The following is an 11,109-nucleotide window of genomic DNA, read 5'->3' as shown; positions in this document are numbered from 1 at the left end:
GAGGGAGCTGCCGATCAATGGGAGGCCCCGAGGCTGGCTCCTGTTTTATAGCTAGATCCAGTCTTGTGGACTGTGGACCTCCATGCAGAATCAGGGCTCCACAGATATTATGCTTTCCACCCCAGGCTCAGCTCTGGGCCACCACAAAGAGCCCTTCATAGAGTCCTCCCAAGGCTGAAGCCCACCTTCTCCTTGCCATGCAAGGGCTTAGTCTTCCCCAGATGTGTGTGGTGTATCTGTCTGAGCTCTATCCTCGAGGAGATGGCTCGGGGCACCAAAGCAGAAGAATGGGGCTGGTGACCTCTTGGAGTTCTCTGCACTGATCCTCTGCCCTTTCCCAGAAGGCCATAGGCTTGGGTGTGCTGACGGCCCCACCCCCACCTCCCAGCAACCCTCTGGATACCATGTTTGCTTTGAGTCAGGATTGGGGCTGGTCTTCCACCTCTGTAAGGGCAGGGTGGAGACCCCAATCCCTGGGTTAACAGTTTACTTGGCATACTTGAGATTTGCCTCAGGAACTTAAGGCCAGGTTCTGTCAAAGGGCTGGGAAGAGACAAAACCCTGAGACATGCTTTGGAGCCAGGCCAGCTAGGAGAAAGAAGCCCGTGAGGCAGGGAAGGGTGGGTTTCTTGGCTGCCCAGGCACGAAACCTCACCCTATGCTCTTCACCCTCACCCTGTGGCATGAACCAGCCCTGTCAGATTCCCCAGCGCTCTCTCTCTCTCTCTCTCTCTCTCTCTCTCTCTCTCTCTCTCTCTCTCTGTGTGTGTGTGTGTGTGTGTGTGTGTGTGTGTGTGTGTGCGTGCACATGCATGTGTGTCTGGGTGTGTCTGGGTGTATCTATGACTGCAGGAATGTGTGCATGGTAGGCATGCTCTTTGCACACCCCTAACTCTACTGATGTGCTTGTAGCAAAATCCCTGTGCTAGGTGTTGCCTTTCTTAATGCACCCCAAGTTGCTTGTCCCCGCTGCCACTTGCAGGCTGAGCATGCCTGGCCCAGACTGTACCAACGTTGCACTTTGCACAGCCTTTGGCATTCATGACAGATTATACCTGGAGATCAGAGGGTAGAGAAGGGTAATTCCAGGGACAGGTGAAAGAGTGCTCAGGCAGCTTAGCCTCTGCTGGGACTAGTCCTAGGGACCAGTCACTTGCCAGGTGGTTTAGCTCAGGAACTGCCATTGACACCACCCTAAAGAGCCAAGCTCCACTCTGGTCCTGAGTTTTGCTCTCTGCTCCTTTAAGGGAGGGGGGGGGTGCAACTCGAGGACACAGGACTGCCCCCACCTCATCTCCTGGTTTAAACCCCTCTCAGGTTTTGAACCCAAACATTAGTGGGATAGAAAAAAGAATTGGCCCAAAGGTCAGATCACTGGGTGGACCGGACACCTTGCAGAAAGAGCCTTGAGCCTTGAGGGTGTTTGACTTTGACAGGAGTGTGAATGGAGACTGGGGTCCCTGACACACTATTGTCCTTTGGGAAAAGACAGAAGTCCCATGCTGAGGCCTCAGAAAATGTTCCTCCCTCTGCCTCTGATGTCTCCAGTAAGAGAGGGAGTAATTTGAAGGTGCAGAGGGCAAGGACTTAGGACCTGAGCAGCCATGGCAAGACATGAGGGTCAAAGCCTCCTGGTGGCCAGACGTGGAACTCCAGTATGCCCCTCCTGAGAGACAGGAGTGTAAAGAAACTCATGCCCTGGGCCCTGCAGACCAGATGAGAGCTTGTAGGCACCTTGACCTCTTGGCCCACAACAGTTAGGTACATGTGAAGGCACCAGATGGTCCATGTTTGTGGAGCCAGGGAGATCAGGTGGGATGCGATACCTAACGGGCTGCCTCTGTGATAGCTAGATCTTAGGGTAGGACTCAGTGGCCCTCTGAGATCTGGGCTTTAGATGATGAGAGTGTATGATATCGTCGTGACTTGGAAGCACATTAGTAAGCCGCCCCAGACCCTTACCCTTCTATTCTGATCTTAAACTCCTCTGGCTGGAGTCCCCAGATGGCTTTCCACAGACTCCTCATCTTCACTTTCTTCCGAGCGCTAACAACAGAGCTACAGAAACCATTGGGAAACTGGATTTTTTTTTTTTAATGGAGAACTTGGGGACACTGCAGGTAGCAACAGAGATGGAAGGAAACAATACAGAGCTGCTGCTGGGAAGGCATTCTCTCTGTCCCCCTCCTCAGCCTAGGGCTCTTTGGGTGGCTGGATAACCCCAGCATGCCTGGTACAGCATGGCCAGTAGGTACGTAAGCCCACGCTTACGGTCTCAGGCACTGGCATCTCTCTTCCCCTTTGTGTGCCATTTTATCCTGGCTCCAAAGGTGAGCACATAGGCTGGAGGGAAGAAGGGCATCGTAGAGATGTTCCAGGCATGGGCAGAAAGATAGGTGAGTGGGGCTGGAAGGAAGCCGAAGCAGGACCCGGAGTGCCATACAAGCAAGCTGACCTGTCAAGACGAAAGAGGGGGTGTTATCAGATAGATCCCAGTGATGTGCACTATTTAGGTACCCCCGATTGGTACACAGCATACACAGTCCCCGTAGTCCCTGGGGCTTTCCCCTTGTACCACCCATGGGACTTAGCTGCTCTGTCCAGAGCCCAAGCTGCCTCCCCCTCTAGCTCCTTCCCTCCAGTCTGCTCTGGCCATCTTCCAAACCACCGGTTCCCTCCTGCAGTTGACCTTTGCACCCTCAGCCCTTCCCCTTGTGTGTGAACCCTCACCTATCACTAGCTGACATATGCTCTGTAAAGAAGTTGGCTCTGTGCTGTAGACCTGGCTGTTACACCTCCCCTCCTAGGGCCCACAGCAGGGCTTTTATGGCCCAATTCCAGGGCTTTGGCAGTTCTTGCAGCTATTTCTCTGGAGGGTGGGAAGGTTGAATTTCTCTTAACTGCTGTTTCCGGGAATGCTTCTTTGAGAGTGTAGAAGCAAAGGATGTCACCAAGAGACAAGTGAGAGAAAGGCCTGAGATTCTTGGAGTGTTAGAGCTGGAGGGACCTTGGGGATCATCTAACCTTGTATTCTCAGACTCTTGCCTGCCTCAGGATCCTCTAGGGTCCCCCCAGCCCCACAGTTTCCAGTTCGGTCATTTGCAATCAGGAACGTATAGATGCTCTAGTACCAGGATCACTGATCACATACAAGCCCAAGTTTTGTGGATGAGGGGACAAAAAAGATCTGGCATAGACATGCTCTGCCCAGTCTCTGAAGGTACTAGAGTAGGCTTGAACCCAAGAGAGCTGACTCCTACGAGTTCTGTACATCGGGTCTGCCTCCCATCCCTCCTCCTGAGTACCCTGGGGACCCTGAGGGACCCCAAGAAGAACACTAAGCACCTCTACTGGGAGGTTGGAGACTTGGCAGCATCGAACATCTTCTTGCGGCCTTCCATGCCAGACATGGCCTCCACATTCTTCCTCCAGTCTCCCACCTCCACTGGCCGCTCCTGCGGGCAATCCACAAACATGTCAGACCCTCACCAGGCCACAGGGGCAACAAAGGCCTCCTGAGCTCAAGAGAAAGTGGATGGAAGAAACTCTACCTCCTCAGAGAGATAAGAAATCCTGACGCCCCTGCCCAGCACGTGATACAAGATGAGTAGCCAGACAGGAACACAGAATGAGGCTGTGTGGATGGGAGGTTCTAGGTAACTGTCACGGGGTCCCAGTATATGACAAACCAACCTCTCCTCAAAGCTCCTACAACACCCTCCTGTGGGACATACTGCAGTTCAAGGTTCAAGGTCACCTCTTCCAGGAAGCCTCTCCTGATTCAACTTGCTTTCAATTTTGCCAGCATAATACCTGGCCTGTTTGTCTTTATTAAGCTCCCTGGGCCAGAGATTGTTCTCTTGCCTTGTTCCTCACAGCCTGTCAGCTCTGGACATAAGGCCAACAAACTCTGTGTGAGGCCAACACACTTGAAATAGTCGTTTGCTAGGCAAGCACCTGAACTCAATTCTCCAATTTCTATGCACTCATGTTCCTATAGTCACAATGAGAAGCTGAAGTGACAGGGGCAATGGTCACCCCTTAACTGATAAGGGAAGCAAGTTTTAATTTCCCAGTCAGCCTTTCTCCTGCCCCACTGTCCTCTCAGACTAGGAGCAGCCAGTCTTCTCTCTTCTGACACTGGCCTCCTAGGGGGGGTTCTATTATATCCTGATTCACACACTGACTAGAGTGCCTCAGGCTACTGCCAAAGGCTGTGTGAGAAGTGGCAGGTAAAGGCCAAGTAGGCAGGGTCGAGGAGAGCAGGCCCCTCACCTTTTCTGTGTCTTCTTTCTTCACAGACTTGAGGTTGGCCCGCAGATCCATGGACACCTTGTGCTTGGAGCCCAGTAGGGCTCGGAGCATGGCGTCGGCTGAGACACGGACCCGGCGCAGGGGAGGACGTTTGAACTTCCCACGGAGGTCCAGCACCTTCAGCTTCAGGTCCTTGATCTGTAGGAGCGAAGGAGCCAGGCTCTGAGCCAGGAATGTTAGACCTAGATCTCTCTTCCTGGGTATCCAACTACTAGGCTTCCGGCTAGAACCGTCCTACAAGCCCCCGGCTCCAGGTTAGACCGTCTGAGATGCTCAGAATCTCCTATCCTTTTCCAAGCAATGACTGTACGTGCTAAATGTGCTAAATGGACTTTTAGAGATTAAGCCCACTAGCTAACCTCACCCTCTCCCCATCACCGACCCTCAAAGAAACAAAAAGCCATTTGGAAGCCTTGCGTGGAGTGTGAACTGCCATCTCTGTTCCTCCATCTTTGTTCCTGCTACTCAGCCCTGCCCAGGAGCCTCGATTGACACAGCAGGTAGAGGAGCCCTAAATCCTACACCCTGATAATCCCAGGGTGCGGTCTCCGAGGGAGTTCACTGGAGCCTGATGGCATCACACAGCATCCTGGCAAGCTGGGTAGGGAGGGAAGTGCCCACTCACTTTAGGCCAGTCAATGCTCAGAAGCAACCCATGGCTGGTCCTAATGCTCACACCACCCACGATGAAGGGCTGAGTCCCTGAGTGGGAACCAGAGTGCAGCGAGGTGCATACTGGGACCCCCATTTTGTGACCTGAGCCCAAGCAAATTCTTAGCCTTTGTGAGTCTCCTGTCCTCATTTGTCAGGGTCAGGTAATAGCCCCCATGTCACCCGCAGGCACGGAGGGAGGATCAAAGGATTCAACTGCACTTGAAAGCCCTTCACAAACATAAGATGTCATTAACAGACATCTGATTGCGTGTGTGGGTGAGGGAAGCCGGCAGCTTCTGAAGCGCTCACGTGGCAGATGGGGAAGAAGTTTGTTCTTTTCATATGTGGCTACCCTTCTTGCTCATCTCCAGACCTATGGTGTTAGGGTGGAAAACTAAAGCTTCATGCTGAGAGACTGCCTCCCAGGCCCCGTAGAAACGGGCGAGCCACGCCAGTGTCCACCGGGGCCAGCCCAGGCTGTCTCGTCCCCACCCCCTCCAGAGCTTACCTCTCTCGTGTTGTGCAGGCATTTGGCTTCAATATCATAGCGCTCCTCGTCCACCACCTCCACCTTGGCATGGAGCTCTCGGCACAAGTCCTGAGGAGTAGATCCGTGGTATGAGAGTGCAGAAGAGGGGGAAGGGCTGCCTGGTTCAGCCTCCCATTTGTCCCTTAGCCCTATGGTCCATCGCTTTGCCTGCACTGTAAACCCAACAGGTGCAGCCTCTGCATCGGGCTCAAAGTCGTCACAACTCAAAGCCTAACCCTTTGCTTTCCTTTCTGCTCTTTGCTTGTCTTTTTCTAGCTTTTTGTAAATGCTAATTTTTTTTATGGTAGTGTCACTATGCAGCTGAGGCTGGCCTGAAAGCCTTGTTGTCGAGAGAGCCTAGGCATAAACTCATAATCTTCACACATATGAATTCATAGACATAGGACATACAAGATCCACACTGATTCAAACCAGACAAAATCCTAGAGCAGAGAAGGGGACCCAAAGTCCCATCCCTAACCAAAGGACTATTTGCAGTTGGTACCTGCTGGGAAATGAGAAAGCCGCCTTCTCCAAGCAGGTGTCACTGGGTTTATTGGGTTCCATGCCCAGGAGCAGACAGCCAACACAAAACAAACTCCATGTCTCCATGTTCCCTCTGTTTTGTTCATTTTGTTTTTGTTTTTGTTCTTGTTTTCTGTCTCATTGTTCTCCCCCGATCCCACCCACCTCTCTCTCTCCAGGGTCTTACTATGTAGTTCTGTCCTGGCTCACTCTGTAGACCAGGCTGGTCTTGAACTCACAGAGATTCACCTGTCTCTGCCTCCAGGATACTGGGATTAATGGTGAGCATCACCACAACCAACCTGATTTTCTTGCTTGCTTGCTTGCTTGCTTGCTTTTGTTTTAATTTTCATGTTTTTGGTTTTTTTGTTGTTTTTCTTGTTTGATTGGTTGGTTTTGGGTTTGTTTTTGTTTTTTTTTGTTTTTGTTTTTTAAGAGAGAAAGAATGCAAAGTTAGGTGGGCAGGGAGTTGAGAAGAATCTGAGAAGAGTTGGAGGAGGGAAACTATGATCAAAGTGTATTGTATGAAATTGTTTTAATTAAAAGGTGTTTTTAATTCACAACCCTCCAATCTCTATCCCCTGAGTATTGGGATTACAGACATGTGTCTCAGCAGCAGGCTCATAGTTATTTTCTATAAATAAATAAATAATACATAATTTTTGTAGTATAAAAGTAATATAAGCTAATAGTGGAAATTTTGAAAACTATATATTAACCAAAAATAATAAAATTAAAATAGCTATTGCCATGGAAGACACATGCACAGATTTTCATCTGCAGTCACTGGCATTAAAGCAATCACTAACAGCTTAAAAACAGCAAAGACAGGTTGGAGAGATGGCTCAGAAGTTGAGAGTACTGACTGTTCTTCCAGGACCAGGGTTCAAATCCCAACAACTAGCCATATGACAGTTCACAACTGTCTGTGACTCCACGACCTGACACCTTTTACCCAGACACACATGTGGGCAAAACACCAACGCACAGAAAGTGGAAATAAATAAATGATCTTTTAAAATTACAAAAAAAAAAAAAAAAACCTCATCCCGAAAAGTTGGACAAGTCTTTGGAGAAATGGGTCTTCTGAAATCCTGCCCATCCTCCAGGCCATACCATTGTGCCAGCTGATGGGAAGCCAGTCCCTGGTTCTACCCAATCAAATCTGTTCTCTCCTCTGGGACTCTCATCTCATTCTGTAAAACGAGTCTCACATCATCACTTCACGTGCAGTTGTGAGACTGATGTGGGCACACCTCGTGGGTTTCAGAGCTCTGTTGTTAGTTCAAGAGCTACCGAGGGTCCTTTACATGAAGCACCAAGCCCAGCCCAGCCTGCCACGCTTACCTGAAGAGCACTGAGGGACAGACCTCGGGTCTGCAGCGTGGGGATGCGCTCTGAGAGGTAACGCACCTTCTCAGCCTCTCGCTCCTCATGTTCCTGCTCCCAGCACTCCTTGGCCTTGGCTAGCATCAAGCTCTGAAGAGGACAAAGCCACCAAACCAGGGTTAGTTCCTCGTGTTCCACATCCATCTCAGAGTGAGGGCAAAGAGGCTCTAGACTAGGCCCGATCTGGGGCCATGGCTTAGTGTGGCAGTAGCTGCCACCAGGCCTTGTGTAGGTGGCATGGCATTCCTTAGACCCAGAGCTTGTTTATCTACACAGTCTCCCTTTTCCCTCCCTTTTGTCCCACAGAGCTCCAGAAAGTGAAGCTTACCAAAATGAACCACATCCTTTCCTCTCCCTCCTCAAGAGTTCCACCCCAGGTTAGCTCCTGTTGCCTCTTAGGCACCCAGGAGGGGCAGGATACAAATCACTGGTCACCCGTCAGCTCTGGCATGGACAGAGCCTCTTCTTTTATTCTTGGTCTCTCTCCTTGCTGTCCCTGCCCTCTGCATCCCTTAGAGTCTGCATGCCTGCCCTTCCATCTCCCATTGGACCAGGCTCACCTTCAGCATGAGCTTTCGGGAGGCTGTGATCTTGGATTTCCTCTGGGGAAATGAGAAAAAGAGACCAATGGTAAGGCAGAGGCTATTAAAACTGGATTCTTCGTCGCTACCCAGAATCCTCAGCTCACTTTGGGGGCTTTTAAAGCTCATCTTTGTGACTGAACCGGTCAAGTTCAGAGAACACTGTAGTCAGCTACCTTGACCTCGGGGCTGAAGCCCCACCTTCCAGTCCTTACTCTGCTGCTGGTAGGATCCTGCAGGAGGCTGCAGTTATGTCTCCCACAGGTACGTCCTCATCTGCGGAGGAGCATGCTGGCAGCTGTACTTGGCCCATAGCTGCAGCAAGACCCAAGGAAGGCACAGATGCGCCTTTTCGTGAAAAGCCTAAAGCAGGCATAGGTTTTAGCGCTCCAGGTGATAATGCAACTGTATCTTGATGTCCTTTCCTGCCAGAGATACATGCTGCCTGTGTCCCAGAGAAGTGACATCCACACAGACCTACGTCACTTCTCTGGGACAGAAGTCACCTTTACCCACACAAATCTCTAAGGTAGAAAATTACTGTTATATCCCAGTCAAAATGAGCAGGCAAATTCTTGGTGACCAAATAGCTATGTTCTAATAACCTCTAGTAGGTCTCCTCCAAGGCCAAGCATGGTGGATCACATGTGTAACCCCAGCAGTCCGGAACCTAAGACAGGAGGCTCACATGTTGAGGGTCACCATGGAAGAACACAGGCTACATAAAGAACCGATCTAAAAGAGTTTTTCAAGGCCCAGCCCTGCGACAGTGCCCCCCCCTCCCCGCCAGCATTGTGAGGATGACAGACACCTCACTGCTGACGAATGGGCTTAGGAGGCTTGGGAACCCTTGTGTCTCTCCTGGGATTCTCTCTCTCTTTGCTGTTCCCATTGAGCAGCCTGTCTGTTTCAGGTGTGATCCACCCTGGGAGAGCATAGCTCTGGTCTGATCCTGCAGTATGAAAGGTAGGCGTGGTGAAGCTTTGTGCGAGCGACTGAGAGAGGCCATGAGTTAGCTTTAGCACCCTGAGCGGGTGACTCCTGATCTACTCCGTGTGGCTAATCTTTTTTGTCTCTGAAAGCCTACACTCCAGGTAATGAGAGAAACGGCCGGTGGCTGTGGCACATGACAGCGCCTGGCTTAGCTTCCCAGATACTCCATGGGCAATGGCCTTTCGAAGTCTTTCTTCCACCATTCACTGAGTCTAGACAGCCTCTACATCTAAACAGCGTCCCCAGGGATTCACTCGGATAGGACCCTAGGTCACTGGAAAATACTTTGTTCACTTCTCGCTCCAACTATCCAGGCCAAGCGACCCCTCTAGCAGTGACATCACCTCTCCACTTGAGTCAGCGCACCAACTTTTCTTTCTTCAGCCCTCACCCCTGGACTACATGTAGGCTGTGTGTTCTCTGCAGCCTGAAGAAATCTGGATTGCAGAGGGTCCAGAGTCAGGGTGACCACAGTCCTGAGGGGAACCGAGGACACACCTGCATTCCTTCCTCAGCGTTCAGTCCTAGCCTTCACCTTCCAGGTATGCTTTTGCCTGACCTCAGCTTTGTAAGAGGCAGAAGGAAGCCTCCCGGGATGCAGGAGCTTTGAGGAAGGTGGAGGGGAGAACTTTCGCTCGTGGTCCCAGCCACAGGAGTACCTATGAGGGGCATTCTGGGAGCCCTGCCTCTGGGCACATGGCATCTCTATTCTTTACTTCTCTTCTCCTGGGAGTTTTCTCGGTCATCCCCATTCCTATCACAGCTTTGACCCGAGCTCAATCCCCATCTTCATCAGTTAGAAGAACTAACCGGCACAGAGAAACCCCAAACACCACCACTCACCTCGCTTTAGGCGTCCGTCATGGGAGGAACCGGAAGAAAGAGCAGAAAGAACTTGGAGTGAGTGGGAACAACATACAAGACATGGGCAGCAACAGAACCAAGCAGGCCTGCTTCGGGGAGGGGACAGGTGACGACAACATGCCTGAGAGGGGGACCACTTCAGTGTTTCAGCAAACAAGGAGAAAGACTCAACCACATTCTGGGCTACTACTCATTCCCCTTGGGACATGTTGGTCCCTCAAAGTTGTAGGGGAATCTAGTGGAAGGTCGTGTAAGCTTTGACAGAGGGCCCCAATTAGTGCAAAGACTTCCATTGCTGGGCGTGCAGTCCCAAAGCTCCATTCACCCGTCATCCCCAAGTGATGTCATAGCCTAGTGTGTTCGGTTTATTGATTAGTATTGACAAGCTAGCTCTGAAGCATAGGCTTCCAAATACATTCCCTCGTGGGAATGAGCTCTGCTGAGCAGGGAGCTCCTGGACACCTTAGGGAAACAGAGCTGGCCAGGCACTAAGGCTCATCTCTAACTCAGGAGCTTCTGCTGGGAGCAGCTTAGGGGAGAGATGAGCCAGGCTGTCCTCAGCTGGGAGGCTGAAGTCTATGGTGAAGGGACTAGTGTCCCCAGAGCCCTGCATGGGAGGGAAACAACTTACACTTCTGGCATGGTGGTAGCAAGGCAGCACCTAGAGGGGACAGAGGAATCATTAATGGAGAAGCCGTCCCTCCTGCTGCGAACCCCCAGTAGGTGTGGGGAATCGGACAGCAGGAAGACTTCAACACGGTAATAGGTTAACCAACTAACCAACGACAACTACGAAGACAACATCCCCCTATGACCTTGGAAAGTCTAAAACATTTACAACTGGCTATTTCCAGAGACATCCTGCTGACCCTGGTGTAGACCAGAATGGAATCTGTAGACACCAGTGTTAGGAAAGCGAGGATGGAACTAGATCCTAGATCGGGAGAGCCTTGAACCTGCAGCTGGATTCAGACTTCCCCTGTGGGTTAGGACTCAGAGAAGGGGCAGAAGGAGTGGAACTGTGCAGCTGAATGCCTGGCGGCCCAGCTCTAGAGGTGCCATTCAATACTGCCTAGCAGCCCTGAGCAGGTGGCAGGAAGCCCTGAGTAGAGATTAAGCCAAGAGGGAAAAGAAAATCTAGTGTGTCTTCACTCTCTCCAGGCTGTTTGTTCTCTCTCTGCAAAACTGGAGCCTAGGTAGGCAGTGTGCTGCTGCGGCTGTTTCCTCCTCCTCCTCCTCTTCCCCTCCTCCTCCTCCTCC

The 11,109-nt window shown here is 51.2% G+C and overlaps 1 protein-coding gene across 7 annotated transcripts in view; it reads right to left on the bottom strand.

Annotated features, from left to right (window-relative positions):
- Positions 1 to 2,070: 2,070 nt before the first annotated feature.
- The window catches only part of Tnni1 (troponin I1, slow skeletal type), a 31,314-nt gene continuing 22,275 nt past the window's right edge, over positions 2,071 to 11,109 (bottom strand). For all 7 annotated transcript variants that reach the window (XM_031383874.1, XM_031383894.1, XM_031383856.1 and 4 more), the window contains 8 exons: positions 10,481 to 10,510; positions 9,829 to 9,832; positions 7,972 to 8,013; positions 7,370 to 7,501; positions 5,477 to 5,566; positions 4,276 to 4,452; positions 3,346 to 3,455; positions 2,071 to 2,455 (listed from right to left, as the gene is read on the bottom strand). In XM_031383874.1, coding sequence (XP_031239734.1) covers positions 3,348 to 3,455; positions 4,276 to 4,452; positions 5,477 to 5,566; positions 7,370 to 7,501; positions 7,972 to 8,013; positions 9,829 to 9,832; positions 10,481 to 10,491 — 564 coding nt within the window. In that variant the 5' untranslated portion in view covers positions 10,492 to 10,510 and the 3' untranslated portion in view covers positions 2,071 to 2,455; positions 3,346 to 3,347. The remainder of the gene's footprint in view (positions 2,456 to 3,345; positions 3,456 to 4,275; positions 4,453 to 5,476; positions 5,567 to 7,369; positions 7,502 to 7,971; positions 8,014 to 9,828; positions 9,833 to 10,480; positions 10,511 to 11,109) is intronic.

This window comes from Mastomys coucha, unplaced genomic scaffold (genome assembly GCF_008632895.1).
Source record: "Mastomys coucha isolate ucsf_1 unplaced genomic scaffold, UCSF_Mcou_1 pScaffold1, whole genome shotgun sequence".
Lineage (NCBI taxonomy): Eukaryota > Metazoa > Chordata > Mammalia > Rodentia > Muridae > Mastomys > Mastomys coucha.
The sequence above is the reverse complement of the archived record's forward strand: the minus strand, read 5'-3'. Positions and strand labels throughout refer to the sequence as shown.